The 19330-nt window shown below is 51.7% G+C and overlaps 1 protein-coding gene across 3 annotated transcripts; it reads right to left on the minus strand.

Moving 5' to 3' along the window:
- Nucleotides 1-3402: 3402 nt before the first annotated feature.
- On the minus strand, nt 3403-17013 carry CD34 (CD34 molecule). 3 transcript variants are annotated; one of them, XM_035347269.1, is made up of 8 exons: nt 16619-17001; nt 11832-11963; nt 10815-11110; nt 10283-10360; nt 7889-8036; nt 7518-7558; nt 6572-6736; nt 3403-4986 (listed from the first exon to the last, which is right to left on the minus strand). In XM_035347269.1, the coding sequence occupies exons 1-8, from the start codon at nt 16695-16697 to the stop codon at nt 4819-4821; spliced, it is 1107 nt and encodes a 368-aa protein (XP_035203160.1). In that variant the 5' UTR covers nt 16698-17001; the 3' UTR covers nt 3403-4818. The 3 variants fall into 3 exon arrangements, with proteins under 3 accessions (XP_035203160.1, XP_035203162.1, XP_035203161.1); XM_035347271.1 differs by lacking the exon at nt 3403-4986 and adding an exon at nt 6071-6264 and having other exon boundaries at nt 16619-17013; XM_035347270.1 differs by lacking the exon at nt 3403-4986 and adding an exon at nt 6071-6267 and having other exon boundaries at nt 16619-17012.
- Nucleotides 17014-19330: the final 2317 nt, after the last annotated feature.

Consider the following 19330-nt stretch of genomic DNA (forward strand, 5'->3'; position numbering starts at 1 on the left):
CAGGTATGCATTTCTTGCACGATTACATATGCTACGGACACCTCTGGGGGAATGTTCTGCACCCCAGGGCACCCCAGTCACAGTAGAGCAGGACTGGGTGCTGCTTCTGCCTGGGCGCCCACACCATTGCCCAAGTACCAGCCCCATTCTAGAGCAAAGTGTTAAATGCTTTAGCAAAGCACAGCCAGCAGATAGCAGCATTGCTATACGTATATATGTATATACCTCAGGCTGTTCCTGCTGTGGTTTCAAAGTCATGCAGGAACTTCAGTGAATGGCCTGAGCCCTGGCTCTGCTCTGTGGTGGGCAACCACACAGCAAGCATCCGATCAGCTGGGCTGCAGCATTTGCTGAGGCTTCAAACACGTACCTGCTAAAATTAAGGAGAAATAGTAGTTCTGCACCCTCTAAATTGCCTCGGACAAAGGAATGTGCATCCCCAGGGGGTGAAAATCTGCAGAGGAATTTTGTCCCAGATCTTGGGCATTTTCCTAGCGGTGCCTGGGAGTTTCACCAGGATCTGGCTTTGGTTTTGGTGGCTGCCACAGTGCAATGGGCATCTGAGGCCTTAACCAGGAACTTTAGCACAAGACACAGGCGGGTGCTTGGTGGGTGCTGCGGGACAGCACCATGAGGACGTGCTTGTGTGTGACAGATCCTGCCTCTGAGGGGCCTCTGCCGCCAGGACAGGTCTTCCCCACGCTACACCAACGAAAAAGAAATAAAGAACCAGCAGTAGAGAAAGGAAGAGTATTTTCCCTGGCCTGGGACTTGCTGCTTTGCTGTGAAGGGTTTGCGGTACTGACGGGCAGGAGGCTGCTCACCTGAGAGGATTGTGCTGTTTTTACTGTGCACAACATGGAAGATAGTTAATAATACAATTACTGAATTATAAAATCATTTAGGTTGGAAAAGACCTCTAAGATCACCAAGTCCAACCGTTAAATTAAAGCTTGTTTGCTCTGATAAATTTGATTGGTTTCAGCAATACACTGAGCAAGCTATCTTAAACTCTCGGTAGCATTTTATGGCCGTTCCTATACAAAGGTGTTTCTTCATTCCTGAAAAAAGTCTGTGATTTCAGCCTTGAGAAGGACTTGGGGCTGCCTGGATGGGTGCCAGAGCTCCTGCCTCTGGTTCAGGCTAGGACACGGACATGTCATTTAACGGCTGTGTCACTGCTGAGCCACCCATAAATGGGGGAGTATCTCCCCTCTGTACTTATCAGAAGTTCTGTGAGGCTTAAACACTTCAAAGCACCAAGATGGAGGTATTACATGTAGAATAAAACAAACAAAAGAACCAACTTGCACCCAGTTTTAAATGCTCCCTGTGTTACTGGCACTTGCTCATGTTGTTCATGTCACTTCATCTGACACTGAAATGCAGCCACCATTAAGCTGCAACATGAGCTATTTATATTTGTATTTAACACCTTGTATTTACATTTGCCACCCCTCTTTCCCAGAGGATGCTTTCATGCTGAATATTTTCATCAGGGCATTTGATGCCACTAGGAGAGTTCCCAGCAGCTACAGCCAGTGGAGATGAGCAGGACGAGCACGAAGCAGGCGCCAGCCCTGAACCCCACTCTTTGGTGGCCGAGCGAGGTGCTGGGGGAAGCCGAGGCAGATTTGGTGACCGCTAACAGAAGAAAAGCCGGCGGCAGCGCAGCAGCTGCACGGCCCTGCAAGGGCTGGCGGCAGGGCAGGCAAGGAAGGGATGCGAGGGGGTTGATAAGGAAGGAATAACAACAGCCCCTCGGTTTGGCTGGGGCTGAGCCCGCCTGTGTTTGCACATGGGCAGAAAGCTTCCTGAGCCACTGCGCAGCCCTTTCCGCTGGGCTCGCTCCCTGCCCGGCCACGGCGCACTCAGCATTTCCGCCCATCAGGATGTTTTAGAGAATGCTTTTGTTTTGCCACATCAATTGACCGCAGCTTTATTGTCTCAGTTTGGCTGTCGGACATACCCCGAGCTGTGAAAAATGCACCTGACTTTTGATTAGATCTCTCACTTGTGATGCAGCAAATAGTGCTGATTAGATAAACAGCTGCCAAAAGGGGAAAAAAAAATGCACATGCACACCCACCCCTATTCAGTGCTGCAGCAACAATGAAGCCTCCAGGATAGTGTCCCCTGTGCTCTGCAGAGGCCAGGGCTCTCAGGAAAGTCCTTTCATTTCCCCGCAGCCCATCGCTGCGACATGGGATTTCCCCACCTGCACCAGAAGAGGCAGCGGTGGTTTCTCACCATACTCAGTGACACCCCGAGTAATACCTGGGGCCTGGCGGTTCACACCCAGCAAAGAGGCACGAGGAAGGGGCAGGGGAGCCGAATACAGTCACGGAGAGGAGGAGGCTGCATCTGGAAAGACACCAGCCTCAAACCTCCTGTTCTCAGGGGAGCTCGAGCATCTCTTCTGAAGGACCCGGGGTGCCAGCCCAAGGTTACCCCAGGAGGTGGTGGCACAGCCAAAAACATGACCCCAGCCAGCCCCACCAGCACCAGTGGTCTTTGAGGGCGCTGCCTGCATAGCAATTACAAGCATTTGAAGTAAAAATGTGAAAAGGCACAGGAGCTGCAGGAAGAAGGGATTTAAGTGACCACCGTGCATGCTTACTGCTGGAGGATCCAGCTCAGCCTGATCCCCCAGGCCCTGCTGGTGGCATCCCGGTTGTGCCTGATCAGAGCCTGGGGCAGGGTGTGCTTGGACCCAGCCAGACCCTCCCACAGCCAGATACCGAGCATCAGGCAGTAGTTTTTTGGGGCCATGAAGAGCAATTCCCTGTCTTCAAAGAGCAAAGCCTCCTAACTGTATATTGAGAGCTGAAAAACCCCATAGCAAAAATACCACTGCTTCTGTGGGACTTCTTCCCTCACAGTGCACAGGAAGGAGCAAGCTCTTCTTCCTCCCCTGCTGGCAGAGCCACGGCCAGGGGCTGAGCCCCTCTGTTTGCCTGGAGCACAGCCCCACTCCATTTCTCTCCAGCCCTGGCTGACAGCCCGGCACCAGCAAACAAACCGAGCTGCTCAGCTCCGCTCCGAGTCAAAGCTGCAGTCCTCCCAGGTCTGAGCTGGGATCATTAGACAAATCACCTGCCATGCGTTAACTCACAAAATAATTAGCCAGCAGCCCCCCTGCACATGCTATGCCATGTCAGCTCCTCCGCTCAGAGACTTCCAGCCATCCCCTCCCAGCACCCTACAGCCCAGTCACTGCTGCAAATGCAGCCCACGGGTCTGCCCCAGGTGCTCAGCCCCTCTGTCTGCATAGGTGAGGGATGGAGGTGGAAAACCCAGGGAATTCACAACTCCCTGAGTGCCCAGAGGAAGCCTTCACCTTCACCTTCACACACGCACAGCCCCACTGTCAGGTCAGCCCCCAGCCAGTGGATCATGCCATGAGACTGCAGCCTCTTTTATTTATCCAGGAATTAGCAGCACATCGTAAACATCAGAAAATCAAACAAACGTGGTTTAATAATTCGATGTACGTCACTTGTCCTGTAAATGTGTTTGCTGAAAGACAGGGAGAAGGCGCACAGAACAAGCCACAGCTTTTAGTCATCGCGCTGCTGCTGGAAAACAAGGTCTCCGAGAGGCGTTGTCCGCTCGCCGTGCTGGCACACGGCGCAGCCAGAGCCACGCGTCCCAGGGGGATAAACACACTGTTGTTCCAAGGACACGGCGGCGAAGTTCATTTAAAACACTCACTTTTTCCCCCCCCCACTGAGATTGTTAACAATTAGGTTTGAGAGGAGCAATTCACAGGGAAGTGGAACTGGGTAGGACTTGCTCTCGCTGTTGGCATTTCAGTGTTGGCCTTTTGCTACCGAAGTGAAAAATACTTCTCTCCTTTTTTCCCCCACCTACCCGCTGCTGAATGCAGACTGAGAAACATCCGTAACAGAATCAGGGTTTCTGTCTAGCGGCTGTCGGACACGGAGCCCTTTGGTGTCTTTTATTCCCAATGTCCTATATGCAATGGTTGTGCCATGGTGAGGGTGATGCCCCTGGGCACGGGCAGAGCTGTCCAGAGCCACATCAGCTGTTTGCACATCCCCTGCGCCCAAGGGACGGGTACTTGCTGTGTCTTGCCAAACGCTGTCTCCAAGCCGGGACGTGAGGAGACCGGGGAAGGCGTCATTCTGAAACAACTACCTGCACAGTGGTAGGACTAACAAAAACAAGTTCAAGGTCTGGTCACACTTCAGCCTCCAATTCCCCATGGAAAGTTTTACACAGAGCTTCAGCAGATTTTACAGGAGAAGGAAATGCTAAAGAAGGCACAAAGCACAAGGAGGGGATTAAATGCCTGATGTTCTTAAAAGAGGAAGAAGTCCTGCACTTAAAGATGAGATAAAAACAACTCTGTTAACCATAATTCCCTGAAACCTGAGAGGTTTGTGTCACTGAAATCCCGATTTAACTACTTTTATCAGCCTAACACTCTGCCACCAAAAAGTGTGGCTGTTTGGAGCCTGGATCAAGGCTTCAGCCTGCCTCTGCTGAGAAGCTGCTCGGGGGTTAAGTGCACTTGCACTTGCATATCTCATTATGTGCTTTTAACAACAAAAGCAGAGAACGGCAGTAAAAAAGTTTCCTGTGTGGTCATCAGGAGAAGTAGGAGGCAGCAGAGCAGCAGCACTTGGGTAGCGCTGGAGTTTAATGTGCTTTAGGCGGATTTGAAAGTTCTTCACAGAAATTATTAAAAAAAAAAAAAAAAAGTCTGCAGTCCCTCGCTGTCCACAGAAAACTCCTGCCCCCCCTTTGCTCTCCGCTGCCCCCCGGCACCCCCCAGAGCCCCTCTCCGCGGGGTCACATCGGGGTGTCGGCGAGGCCGTGCTGCCCGGCGGAGCGGCCGTTGCGGGAGGCGCCGTTCTCCTGCGCCCCGTTCAGGCTGGGCTTCTCCTGCGGCTCGGGGCCGGCCACCGTCAGCGCGGGGCTTCCCTGGCTGCCGTTCTCCATGTCGTACTGGTCTTCGTCCTAAACAGGGGCATCGATAAGAAAGGCAGCGTTAGAGGAGGACGAGGGCTGGCAGCACCCAGCTCTGCTGCTGAGCTGTGGCTTCCCATGGGCACGGTGATGGGAGCAGGGGGCCTGAGCCGTGCCGTGCCCCAAGCCGGAATGCCAGCCAGAAACTGGTTGTTGTTGTTGTTGTTGTTTTGTTTGTTTGTTTTGGTTTTTTTGGACATGAAAAGAGAAGCCGTCAGGTTATTTTTGGGTAATCAGGCTTTGGACCTGCCTCAGGACTGCAGAGATACCTGCTACAGACCAGCTCTGCTTTCACCTTGGCCAAGAATCACCACGGAATGAAAGCTGAGAGAACTTCCTACCTTCCCTTCCCTGTCCTTCTGTCCGTCAGCTTGCAAACAGGTTCACAGCTCGCAGCAGCACGCTAGCAGTTCAGGACTGCTCTCCAGCAGCTGAAGCCTGGAGATGTGTGCAGGCCTGTAAATGCAAAGCTGTGCTCTGTGGCTCGTTACCCACACAGCCGTAAGGAGCTGCCGCTGTCTCCCCCCAAGGGCAGTGCCCCGTGTGCCCGAGCACAGCAGATCTGATGGCACTGCAGCAGGCATGGGTGGCCCTGGGATATGGGTGAAGATCGCGGCTGGCAGCAGAGGAGAGCAGGGAGCCAGGTGCCAGCCCCACATATCCCATGTGCATGCCCCAGCCTTTCATTAACTCCTTGCCTCCTCTCCATCAAGGGGGAGCAGCAGCAGGGCCCTCGGCTGACACCCGTGCCCATGGCAGCGAGGTCTGAGTGCTGGAAACCAGACTGATGCTGCCACGCATCTACACAGGCAGCTCCCGGCCACGTGCACGCCTTGGCTCCAGCATCCAGGGGACCATGGCCCAGGCTGTGCTGCTCGCATCTTGCACACGTGCTCAATTCCACGGCTACACGTTGGATCAAGTCACTCCTGGCAATGAAACACTAACGGCTTGAGCAGCAACGGGGGAAAAGCCCAGCCCGTCCTCACTGCAGAGTCCCCAAAATCACTGGCAAAGTGAGGGCCTGAGCTCACAGTCTGCCTGGAGGGGGGAACACAGGATAATTTATTTCTTCTTTCTTTCTTGATGTATTTTATTACCATTTCTTGTTAAGTGAGGGGAGAAATAGCCTTTATTACAGCATCGGTACAAGACAGACACACAACTCATTCTTAAAAGCAGCAAATGGAAAGTTAAAGTGTGTCACTTTTAATGACAAATTCATAAGGTTTCGGTGTCTCTGGAGGGGTCTTGCTGGATGAGTTCTGACTGCTGAGCAAAAGCAAGTGTTAGACCTAGAGGCACGGGAGGGAAGGGGCTGTTTTCCCAAGCAGAGAGCTCCTTTCCGAAGGGCAGAGCCGGTTCCCTTCACCCTGCATCTCACTCCCGTCCCTGTGCCCAGGCTGACCCAGCCACGAGCCACCATCCCCAGATGGCAGCCAGCATGGGATGGCTTGGTGGCCGTCCTGCCATGCTGGGGACACACAGGGGCTGATGCACCACAGGGTGCAGGGCCACCCACGGGCACCCTGCCGCCTCCTCGCTATCAGGCATTTTGCCACCTATAAGCACTAACCAGCCTCTGTCCCGCGGGGCTCCAGCTCCGCCGCTTCATCAGGAAGTATGCGGCCATGCCCAGGAAAGCCAGCAAGAGGCCAGAAGTGACCAAAGCAATCAGGGTCTTCCGAGAAAAGTCCTGGTGGCTCCTCACGCTCCCTCGCTGAAGGGATTTTATTCCAAACTGGAAAAACACCAAAGAGAGCCAAGAGTCTCCCAAACAGGAAACGTGTGCATCTGGTGCACAGGCACCAGGCCTTCAAACAATGCTGCTCTTCACCTCCCTTGTAAACTGCACATAAACAGAGCTGGGCTTTGCTGCCCAAGAGAAGAGCTTTGCACTTGTGCTGTGAGCTCGTGCATCCTCAGCCAGAGGGGCTGCGTGGGCTCGCTCCCATCCCAGCACCTGGTGCAGCACACCGAGGCTTTCTGCCTTGGAGAAGAGCGCTGAGGCCCGGAGATTTAGAGCACGCATCTGCACGGGGCAACTATCCCTGTGCACTGCTGCTGCAGTTCTGTTGGCTGCCATTTATGTAGGCACCTGGAGTCTGGCTTTACAAGCCGATGGCAGCCTCACTGCAGTGCCGAGAGAAGGAATTAATTAATGTCAGCATGGTACCTTGAAGATGCAGAGTGCCAATTACATCCTAAGAGTTAATGTTGGGAACTAGTCCTGTTTAAAGAAAATACTACAGAATTTGATGGCAACTATTTCTAGCATTTCTGCCTTCAGTGCTTGTAGCAGTGGTCTGAGAGCACTGCTGTGTGCAAAAATTTAAGATGGCATGTCCTGATCAGCAGCTGCAGCCCCACTGCTCAGCCCAGCCTGGCAGAGGGACGAATGCTGCCTGTTTGTGGTGGGCACCAGCAACCAGCTCTGGGCTCAACTCACAGCCTCAAGGTCTCCTTTCCTCAGCCTCTCAGACCACCCAGCCTCTTCAGATGGATACATCCCTAGAATTTACCTTTTCCCAGTGAGACTCCTGGAATATATCTGTAGCAGGATCTGCAATTTTTAAAACAGGAGAAGCACGTTATGCTGAAGGTAACAACGCAAGTAATGTCAGCATTGGAGAGCCTGGCTGGTGCTGAGCACAGCAGAGCTGTGAGCCCTTTCACCGTGCTGGAGGCAATGCCACGGCTCCATGGTTCTAGCAAAACCCAGGAAGAAAGATCCATAGCTGCAGAGAGACGTCTCCTCACAGGCTGCAAGTGAGGATTTGTGTCCTCCAGAGACCAGCAGCCTCTCCCCACAAACCATCCCCCCTCCCATGGCCCACGCTGAGGTTGTTACCCAGCAGCAGCACCACCAGCCGAAGGAATTAACACCACTGACCTGTCTCATTGACGAGGATGAGGAGCAGACAGTCGTGGTCCACCTCAGACTTAGCGAGTTTAATGTGGCAGGGGGAGGGAACGGGGCGGGTGCTCTCCTCGCATATTGCACTCCATAAATCCGATCCCTTCGTCTCTAAAAATTGTTTCTGCAAAATTTTCAAGCAAACAGCCATTAAACCAGCCAGACGAAGTCTCCATCCCACCTACACTTGTGATGTGCCTCCTACTAGTAAGGCGCATTCACCCTCTGTGTTTTGGTGGCTTATCTGTGCTGTGCACAGCTGAGCAGAGGTAGCCACATGTGACAAACAGCACCGGGCTGGGTGGCAGACCTTCAAATCCCACCTCAACACTGCTTCGTGCCCCAGTACTGACAGCTGAAAAAATAGAGATGTTTATTTCTTGATTCCTTACTTAATGAAAATAAATGAAACTAAGACATTGGTAGCAGTCCTGCAAGCGGCATTTAAACGAAGCTAAATTTAGGATCTGTGTTGCATGGCAAGTCCCTACAGTTTTTGGACTGAGCAAGCAGCCTGAAGAGCCCTATTGTTTCAGAATCCCAGGCAGGGGCTGGGAAAGGAGGGAAATAACAAAGAAGCATTTAGCCTTCCTGTTTAGGAAATGTCTTCAGTGTTTTTGCTAGGTTGCTGATCAAAGGCTAGGCAAAAAATAATACAAATTTCTCACTTTTTAGAGCTGAACTGACTCTTGGGTGGAAGAGGAAGAGGGGAGCGGAGCTGCAGGGGCAGTCCCTGCCTCAGACAGGACAGGCCTTCTCTCATCTATTTTCGGAGGCAGTTATGCTCAGAGGCGCAGCCCCCAGCTGCTAACAGAGCAGCTGAACCCCCTGCCCTGCCCCAGCCTCGACCCATCCAGCGATGGGGGGCTTTGCATTCCCCGCTGCCCCGCAGCTCCGCGCCCTCCGGGTTGGCCTTGGGATCCCCCGTCAACACGCACGCGTAGTGTACAAAACTGCAGAGCCCTATCTGTGGGAGAATAACAAACAAATCAGTTTCAGCTGTCTCTGTAAACCTTGGCTTGGAGCTAGGAAGGCCAAGATGGAACAAGAGGCTCGAGCGTGTGTTTTCCTTTCTCCGCTGTGGAAAGAACTCATCCGCGTGTCAAAATTTCCCTTTGCAATTAGCACCGCTGGGTGCCAGCTTATTGCTCATTTGCTTTGGGAAAGGCCAGCAGGAAAGAGACACACGGCCAGTCCCTCCTATCTGCCCTCTTCTCAGATGCTCTTATCAGTTTCCCAGGTCCAGCGGCCACCACCATGGCCGGGGCTGAGCTGCCTTCCCACCCGCTGCCGAGCTGGGGGGCACCGGGAGGTGGGCTGTGGGCAAGGGCTGCCCCACACGCGTGGGTTTAGCAGGGCTGCTGGGCTCCCCTCGCACAGGAGGGCTAAGAGCTCGTGGTACCACCATGGGATACTCTGCACGTTACATGCGCACCCATCTGTTTCCCTGCCACCCGTGCAAGGCTGAGCCAGGAGGGGCCGTTGCCACTAGATGGCAGCTGAGATCGGGCCGCTCCCTCCCGCTGGGGTTTCCAGACCAATCCTTGCTAAACCGCAGCCACCTTAAACACCAGCAAGCCGAAACGGCTTTTATTTAATAGGCCATTTACGGAGAGAAGGCAAGTAGGAGTTCACTCATCCTAAGCGGTCGCAGCACGGCTGGCCAACAGAAGTAAAATTAATCACTGTCGTTCCACGCCCAGGGCATCGACAAGTCTGCTCTCCCACAAGGTCCAACGCCATCTGGCCCCTGCTGCAGGTTCCACCTCCTGCACCAAAGGTTTATCTTCTCCCACCCTCAGCAGCACCTCAGCTGACCCTGCCTCGCTTTTATAAATGGTTTGGGTTTGGTGCAAAAAGCCAAGGGCAGTCGCAGAACGCCTGGGATTCCCTTGGGAGTGAGCACGGATGGGGACGCTGCGCTGCTAGCCGTGCTCCTTCAGATGGCCTGGTCACCTTCCTAGGGCAGCTGGCAAGACAAAAAACGGCAACTGTGTTCCCAACGGGGAGGAGGAAGAACAACAACAAAGGCGATTTCCCGTTGAACATGGTTGAAGAGACTTCAGAAGCTAAACCGACCCCAGAGCTTAATGATGAAAAAGGAGGTTTTATGCAACCTGGAGGCTGGATTCCCCTGGGACTGCTGCGATTGTCCCCTTGAGATCCTCCTGAGACTGCTGCAGTCATCCCCATCTCAGTTTATTGCACACAGCCCAAATAATGGGGCAAGCACTCCATCCCAGACTGACTCCCAGGTACAGTGAACCCATTGCTGCCAGCCCGAGAGCATTGCAGGACCCTGCCCTTGGTGCCTGCTTGCCCCCCGTCTCCTTCTGCTCGCCACCTTGGAAACATGGGGCTGCAACTCACACAGGTGTTGGACTCGTTGAGGCGCAAGCAGATGGCTCCAGTGTCGCTCACGTCTTTGACATTGTGGCATGTGATGGGCTGGGAAGGCAAAAAGCAGAGCTAGGGTTAGTGAACTGCTGGGGGTTTGCACGATGTCCAAAATGCACAGCTGCATGCTTTTAAAGACAGACCCTCCAGAGAGCCTGTGCCTGTCTCACCCCTGCTCAACAGCTGCAAGCCCCACCTCATGCTGAAGTCCCCGGGTTACCTCCTGCACGCAGGGCGCTGCCGACAGCGGTTTGTAGGGCTCTGCGGCACCCGCCGGTCCAAGCCAGGCTGCACAAGCTCCATCACTGGCTTTCATCGAGGTTCAGCCCCACCTAACCGTGCAGCCTACACCACACATCCAGACAGGGCTGGGAGCAAGACTTATGATTCTTAATCACTTACAGCCCTGAGACAAAGCCGCCCACCCTCCCCACTGCACTGGAGCACCAGTCAGGACCAGTGCGAGAGGCCCAAGTGGGCAGCAGCTCTAGCCACCCCCTCTCACCTTGGGGACACTGCTTGCTACGTGTGGCTGTGTGCTGGCCTCCGAGACAGACGTCAGCTCAGGGGTGGCCACAGAGCTCAGCAGGGCCGGCGCGCATTCTTTGCTGTCTTCTGTTGTGCTGACATCAACCTCGGGGGTCGGTGTCGTGGGGACCCCTCTGCTTGCATCCTCCGGGGGCAGGTGGGTGCCCAGCACCTGTGTGGGGGCTTCGCTGGGCTGTGAGCTCGGCTGTGGGCTCGGCTGAGCACTGCTGAGCCCTGGGGAGCTGGGGCTGGCTGCCGCGGGTCTGTCTGTTTCTGCAGTTCGGAAGAAATGCAGTGAAAAAAGATGCAGGGGAAAGCTTAAGTCCTGTATAATCGGTGCGTGGCATTGCGGTGACTGAAGTACAATATTGATTTGTCATAGCCAGCAGCACCAGAACATGTTATTGGTTGTATAAGAAGCACGCATTAGACTTGCTTCAGTTACCTAATTGTTACATGCACTTTGTAATCTGTTTACAATTGCCTAATTTCCTGGGCACACGCTGCAACACAGCGAAGATGCCATTGCCTGACCTCCCTGCGTTGCCCTCACCCCCCCTTGACCCAGAGTCCTCAAAGAGCTGCTCCAATTTCAGACATCACAGGAACAGACAACGTTCAGCTGTTCGAGGGTCTCTGCTTCAAGCCCGTCACAGCATTGGCCTCTCATCGGCAAGGCTGGCAGGCCTCTTACGTGTGCCATTTGCTGAGCACGCCGTAGGTATGCTGGGATAACAAGCACTTCATCCCAACACCTCATGGCTGTTTTGTGAAGGGAATGGGTCTAAGCCACCCGGCCTGGAGACAGATAACGCCAGGTTGCCCAGGTGTGATTTTTGAATGGCAATACAGCATTGCACATTCCTAGCAGCCTCTTTTTTGAGAGCACAACCCATGCCCTGACCTCACGGTTTCTTAGGGCACGCTGCACCTGTGCACTAAATAAACCTGATCAACACCGCAGCTGCTATGGGGAACGCAGGGGCGCGATTACCGGGGCTCTCCGATGTCGGTGTGGCACTGCCCAGGGCGCTGGTGGCTGCCAAGCTGCCGGTTCTGCTCAGTTCTGTCTCCGTGGCCGGGGCTGTTGGTGCTGGGGCGTCCACTGGGCTGTCAGCAGCGGTGCCTGGGGCAAAGGGAGCGTTATAGGGGCTGCAGCTGGCCCCCACCCGGCCCCTGGGTGCCTGCAGCACAGGGAGGGGTCAGCTGCCTTCGCAAATTCGCTTTCTTCTTGCCCCAAAATGGCAGGCTGCCTTGAGCTCGCATGGGGGAAGTTCAGAGACTAAACAGGTCAGCAGGGTGAGCATCAAAGGCTCAGCACAGCCCCTGCAGAGGCTCCGGGGGCAGCGCCAGAGGAGGGCAGGATCGTTTCTGCCCCTGGCCTGTGCATCCTCGGCCTTATCAAGGGATGCACAAGCGAGCAGAGCTCAGCACAAAGCTGGATTGTACAGCAGTTCGAGTTTATAATCCTTGGAGGAAAGACTCAGGCCTTGGAAGAGATCGCTTGTGTGCCTCAGGAAAAATAAGTTGGATTTGCAGTTGCAGGCACAATCTCAAAGTAAATAGAAACATTCCCATTGGCTTGGGATCAGGCTCTGACTCATGAGCAAAAACATCTTTGGAGGTAAAACAGAATGTTTGGAGAATCGCTTGTTGCTCTAACTTAAAGTTTATGTATTGCTTCCTGGTATGTTACAAAGATGACACTTCCAGCTTTCCCTTCTGCCATGAACTTTATGAGTCAGTGAAAATGCATTTGTTAACCTTTTATATTCCTGAGATCTACTCCCACTTTTTACAAGCAGCTTTGGTCCCTACTCCAGGGCTGTTTCTGCTTAAGACTCTTATCCAGACGCTAAAGAGAAAATAATATAAAATGCGTTGTTTCACTTGTATCCCTGCCCAGCGGCCCGCGCTCCAAGGAGCGTTACCTCACCCTTCCCAACAGCGAGCAGCGCCGGCCAGGCCCGAGCAGCGCCAGGCCGAACGCCCTGCACGCGCCTTTGGGTGCTGGGCACCTCAGCACCACCGTGGTTGCTGTGTTTCTACATGGAGATATCAGCAATGTGCTGGCAGAGGCCCAAAGGACCCGGGGGTCTGCGAGAAGCCCATACGCTGCTGAGGGGCCGCAGCGCGGGGCCCTGCTGAGGGTCGGTGCAGGTGGGCTGGAGCCGGGATTCGGGGCTCTGGCAGGGCTCATGTGCAAGGGAGGGGTCTCTCCCCTCCACAGGCAGTTCAGTTCCAGCCGGTTATATCACCACGTTTTTCTGATGAATTTTAACAAATCAAAACCAGGAGGCATGACTGCGTGCCCAGAACTGTAAGTAGCACGAAGTGAAATCCACTCTTTGCATACGGCTTTGTGTTTGCATGGACATTAGCCGGAAACTTTACATCATTGGAACTGGACTTGACCTCCCAAAGAGCCACAGCCACCCAAGCACCTTTGAACTATTCCAGATGTTTGTACAGCACCAGAGGTATTTCTAATCAAAGCCTTTTCACCACTGAATCTCATAAATGGAAGCCTGGATTACTACTCGGTGCAATTTGCAAGAAGACTTGTTGCATAGCATTTCTTTTTCTTCCCTTTATTGTAGCATATGCAGGCAATTTTATAGAAAACAGGGCTAATTTTTTTTCAAGCCTTAGGACTCATGAGATAAATAATGATCCAGATGTGAGCTGGATAATCCACATGGTGCTCCACTAAAGTGGGTCATTTATTGCACCATACATTTTTACTAGCTTTGCTAAACTTTGTCAATTTGTTAGTATTAAGGGTTCGCAAGTTTAAGCCAAGCCATTTATTAACCTCAGAGAAATCTTCACCTGGTAGTGCTAGCACATGCAGGAGCAAAATATTGTAGTTATGTGGAAGAAAACAATACTTCATAGTATCTAATTTACCTATTAGTAAAATAAGTTTAAAAAGTAAATGCTTCTGATGTACATTATTATTGTTAAAGATATGTTAATAATGGGGTTTAGGAATTATCCCAGCTCAGACCAACTGAAAAAAGGCAATGTTATAGATGTTAGAGCAGAAAACTGGGTCCAGCACTCATCCCTGAGTGCTGTACCTCTGCAGAATGCAAAACTCCACAATGGCAAAAACTCAGAAAACACAACAGAAGTTTCCATACTGTGTGCCCTACCTCACACCCCCAGCAAACTAACGGCAGCATTTTCTCCCCTGCACCTGCATCCCACAAGGCAGAAGGCGCAGCCCCCAGGACATTCCCCAGACAGTGACTCTGCACCGAGAGCAGCTGCTCCTGGTGAACCTGCCGCTGGTGGGGTGCCTACTTCAGTGCTCTGACACAGAATTCCTGGCACGGTAGCTTCTCAAGCTCTGCGTTTAACAAAGATTTTGAGAAAGCTATCCCCAGGCTCCAGCACCCACAGAGCTGTGGCCGAGCATCCCCGACGCAGCGAGCCAGCACTGTGGGATGCATGGGGCACGGAGCAGGGCAGCAGCTCTCGGAGCCACTGCTCGGAGGGCTCCAGCCTGCATTACTCACACATCTCCAGCTTCGCTGCTCTCAGCCATGTGGCAGGAACCCAGGCAGGCGGAGCCCTCTTCCCTCTGGAAATATCTGATAAAATCCCTTCCCGCCCCCGTTCCCTTCTCCGGCAGCCCCAGACAGGATATGGGTGTGGGGCTGAGGCACGGAGGGGCTGTGGGATGCTGGGGGCTCCCTCCATGGCTGCCCCATGAGCAGCCCAGATCTGGTCCTTGCTTGGTGCCCACTGCTACCCTTGCCTGGCACAGCCGTGGTGTGCAGCCCTCCACAGGGCCTGCAGCTTGCATGGCTGAGGCTTCAAAAGCCCCTTTTGCTTCCCTGCTTTTCAACCCTTTTCTAGGTCTCACAAAATAAAAAAAAAAAAAAAAAATGAAAAATAAGGAAAGAAAGAACGCTTCACAATGACAGGAGACTTAAGAAGGAAAAACATCAAGCCTGGCAGAGATGAAAAAAAATGATATGGGCCAAAAGTGCTTGTACTGGAACAAGTAGAACATAGCTTCTCTTCCCCGTACAGGCATTGAGCCGAGCCACGTGGTTTATCAGCGCCCCATTTCCAGTGGCTCCAGTCCCGTGGCACCTTCCCTCCCGCTCTGCAGCTTCAGTGCAGCTCAGCAGCTCCCTGAAGGACCAGGCAAAGCCCAGCACTGAGCATTTCACACATAATTTGCTCCCATTGAGGCTGGGCAAGGCTGCTTGTTGCTCTGGAGCCAAACTGTGCCTGGCAACTGTTGGCCACAGGGCCTTCATCCTCCTCGCTCTGTACCTACACTACAAGAGGTGTTTGTAGAAGACCTGCAACAGCCACGGCTTGGCACAGAGCTTTTTTTTTTTTTTTTTTTTTTTTTTTTTTTTTTTGGAAAAGCAAGCAGCATCAGCCTGAGCTGTGCTGGAGGGAATCCCAGGGACAGGGCCATCCTCAGCGGTGTTGCCAGGAGCCGCCCTGAGCACAAAATCCCCAGAATCAGGGTTTCCATCGGGAATTTCACAACTGAAACCTTCACTGAATTCCCTCAGGCTCTCCAAAGGGGTGAGGAGTACACACAGCTCCCAGGATGAGCCTCCTCATTTCCATTGCTCTGCATTGCACTTACACCGGACAGAAATCAATCTCCCCTACTTGCCGGAGAGCTGGAAGTGTTAATAAAGCAATGCCATAGCCTATAGAAACATAGAGCATTGCCTGTGCCAGCAAAAGGAATGACATTTTGCAGCATTAAATCAACCCCCTGTCGCCCAGTAGCTCTGTGTTTGCAAAGACAAAGCTTTTTATCACTTTTGTATCGCTTTTGCTTTGTACTACAAGCAACTCAGATTTCTCATTTCAGGTAAACACTTTTGTCTCACACCTTGCTCAGTGCAGACCACCAGATATTCCTGAATTTCACCTGAGAGGCTTTGTTTTTCCCTTCCTGTAAAATTAACATAGACTGGCAGGTCAGGCACAATGGCTGGGTGAGCAATCCACCCTGGCAGCAAAGGGAACATGAAAGGAGCGCCACGAAACAGAAGAACAGAATATAGCAAATTCTTTCAATAGAGCCAGTCACTCACATTCACGGGAGTAAGGAAAAATTGCATTTGACGAGACACCCGCAGGTTCTTGGCTCCTGTCCCAGCACACTATGCAGCGCACGGAGTGCTGCTTCACATTTTAGTCCCTTTTTATTACTTTATGGTTGCTGGGTTTGGGACAAAAATGATAATATTTCCATAAAATATAGCCCTTTATTCATTTTTTTTTTATATGATGAATATTTGAAGAGCTGGAATAGGAGATTTTAATATTTATAGAGACTCATCTAATTTTCAGAAAATGTTTAGTTCCCACCATAAAACAAAAGCAAGTCTAATTTTACAACAATGCAGACTGAGGAAAGACTTGAACTGTGGATGCACTCTACAGCTTCGCACGCTGCGCCTGCATCCCCTCGTGTTATCTTCAATATGCCTTCTTTTAGGGAGCACTCATATCCTGATTGCTCTCCTTTTCAAATCAGCAGCATTCTGTTTGCAGCACATTGCTGTAAATGTGTTGGGCAGGATGTCTAATGCAGCGTTGCTCTGTAAAATGTCATTACAGAGTTCTTTATGTGAAATTGCAATCTGCTCCAGTCCCACTAAACACTCATTAAAATGCATCCCCCTCCAACTTGCTCTTTCAGAAGTTACAAAGCAGTTGCCCCATGCACTATCCCCATGCTGTGCTATTTCTCAGTGACTAACCCTGATATTTTCTGCGGTCCATACTCACCAGACAACTTCACAACACAGAATGCAATCCAGAAAAGCTGCCTCCACTTCATTATTTTAAAACTTCTCCAGAACAGCATTCCTGCTTGCAGCTCCCAGTACAACTGGAGGTTGCTTTGACAGCACTTGGATTTTCAGCTCTGCAGCAGCTCTGCTGAGCTCATATAGCTTGGTTTGAGTTCAAGTCCTTGAGATCACTCGGTGCTGGGGTGGGTTTCTCTTCAGGGGTTGTGCTTCTGGTTCAAGACTCCGAGGTGGAGTTTTGTCTGATTTGATTTCACAGTTTTATATAGTTCATGGCAACCTCATTATCACTTAGGTAATTTTCTCCTCCCCGCTTTCCTGCCAGCACTTCCAAACAAACAAACGAGCAACGGTCTCCCCCAGCAAAGGAGCCCAAAGCCCTAACTGTTCTTAACCCTTTCCTGAGAGCCACTGCCCCACTCCTGAGAGCTCCAGCCCCAGGGAGCAGCCACCAGGCACCGGCTGTGCTGTGGGAAGAGGGGAACTCCAAAAACTGGCTTTTGAATCCAAGATTTTCTCAGCAAATTAAGCAAGGAACTCAAGGATGTGAAATCACCACTGACCTGGAGAGAAGTAACTCCATTAGCTTCACTAAATTTACTTCGGTCAAACAGAGAACGTGAGTGGGATGGTTTAGGGAAGGTCTGGGGGAGAGCAGGATTCACAGGCAAAAACCTCCACATAAAACCTGGAGCAGAAGAGGGACTTGAGACTAATAAATAACTTCCTGGAGCTCATCCCTATTAAGAACACATTATAGAAACATGAATGCCAGTACAGAAACACCAAATTCTCCCTTGTTGCCAGGCTGAACATCACCACATGCAAGCAGCCAGTCCTGGCCCTGTGATGCAGCAGCTGCAGCACTGGGGGGAACTGGGACCAGTGCTGGGAGCAGCACCAGTGTAGGAACTGCTCCTGCCCCAGAGGGAGGCAGCTCTGCCCAGCCTGGCACTGCCTGACCCATGGGTTTGTGCAACAGGCAACAGAACATGGCCTTGGAAGCATGACTGTGTCCAAAATGATCGATTTTCGCATTAAAAACACTTTGTTTTCATTTCTTGATTTTTATATCCAAAGACAATAGAAATGTCTGGGTAATTGTTTCGGCCTTTGGGGGAAAAAGGAAAGGTTTGGTCATTTGAGAAATTAAACCCTGGTTAAGTCAGAACTCTTCCTCTCCTTTTACAGCTAAATGGTGCAGTCACTGTGGGAGTCACTGCCTGCAGGAAATCGAGAACGAGGTGGCCGGGAAAACAGCCACGGGAGGAAGGGCAATAAAACTGTGTGTGTTATCTTTTTCTGGACGCCCCACTACACATGGCTCTAGTCAGCAAAGGAATTAAACAGAAGAAAAATAAAGAAATGACGGTATTATTGGAAATCCCCAAATAGCATTTCCATTATATACGTTTATTGGTATGAAAAAATTCCAGTAGCTTTTGTTTTTAGTTTTTAGACAGGAAAAAGTCTCTTGGAAGGAAACATCTGTAGCTAAGAAATGTGCTCCAACCTCTATATAAAGATTTCTGTTACACTGTCTAACTTTTTCTTTCTATTATTATCGTTTAAGTGAGAATTTGGCTTGAGTAGCACAACCAAAAATAAAAACTTGAAGTTTCAAAGTACCCGCCCCTAGGAAGAGAGACGACCTGGTGAGGACCAGAATCCCACCACCCTGAAAAGCGTCAAGAAAAGCTGCTGAGCTGCCTCTGGCGGAGCAGGGCTCGGGACCTCTCTTGTGCAATGGAGGAAAAAAACAACCCAAAACCGCACACACCCACACAGCAAACACTTAGAAATGCACAGAAAGTACACTAAAAATAATAATTAAAAAAAATAATAAAAAAACTGTAGGGAAAGAATAAAACAAAGCAGCATTCTTCCACACTGCAGTAAAGTTAAATAGAATTAATGTAATTAAGCAGTGGTCCAGCCAGGGGCAGCCCCCCGGCGCCCCCGTCCCGCCGAGCCCCCGGCAGCCCCTTCCTGCCCAGCACGGGGCTCTCCCATCCGCCCGGCCCCGCTTCCTGCCATTCTCCTCCAGCGCTGCTCCGGGCTCGTCAATGAAAGAAACCAACAGCATCATCTGGGCTTGGCTGCCGGTTTTATCTCACCTTTCACAAACAAACTAAAAATAGTGAGCGGGGCTAAAAATAGGCGATGGCCGGGGCTGCCAGACAGCGAGCTCGGGAACCACAGACCTGAACGTGCTCAGCTTCCAGTGGAAGCCAGGCTGTGTTTAAATGAAATTCCCTGTGACAAAGATGTAGGTTTTTGTTAATCCCTATTGCTTCTGCATGCACCGAGTGTGTCAGATCACGCTGTACAGCTCATTTCAGGATGGTGACTCAGCTTTGTGTGGCACAACGGGTAAACCGAGCACATCCTCAAAAGGAGGAACCAAAGAAAAAGCTGACGTGCTTGGGAAGGTCTCTCCGTAATCGAGAGCATTGAGCTTGGAAGGTTTTAGACGAGCTACCTAGGGATGCTTCCACCCATCCAGGCTGCTCAGACACTGAGGACAAATGAAGGAATTCTTGGGGAAGAGTCATCTAAAAACTCAGTTTTCAGAACTCTGTTTTTATAACGCAGCACAGGAACAGGGCCTCAGCCGTTCCTGAAGGTGGGCATTGCTGTGTGCCCACAAGGGCTGTGGTGGCACCCACTGTACATGTCTGTGGCACTG

Source organism: Oxyura jamaicensis, chromosome 26 (genome assembly GCF_011077185.1).
Source record: "Oxyura jamaicensis isolate SHBP4307 breed ruddy duck chromosome 26, BPBGC_Ojam_1.0, whole genome shotgun sequence".
NCBI classification, from domain to species: Eukaryota; Metazoa; Chordata; class Aves; order Anseriformes; family Anatidae; genus Oxyura; species Oxyura jamaicensis.

What these genes read in the sequence shown, in the direction of transcription:
- CD34 (XM_035347269.1), bottom strand. Translation starts at nt 16,697, where the DNA reads ATGCTGTTCTGGAGAAGTTTTAAAATAATGAAGTGGAGGCAGCTTTTC. An exon ending in ACCGACATCGGAGAGCCCCG is followed by an intron (nt 11,111 to 11,831) that starts GTAATCGCGCCC and finishes TCCGAACTGCAG; the next exon opens with AAACAGACAGACCCGCGGCA. An exon ending in TCAACGAGTCCAACACCTGT is followed by an intron (nt 8,037 to 10,282) that starts GTGAGTTGCAGC and finishes AAAATTTTGCAG; the next exon opens with AAACAATTTTTAGAGACGAA.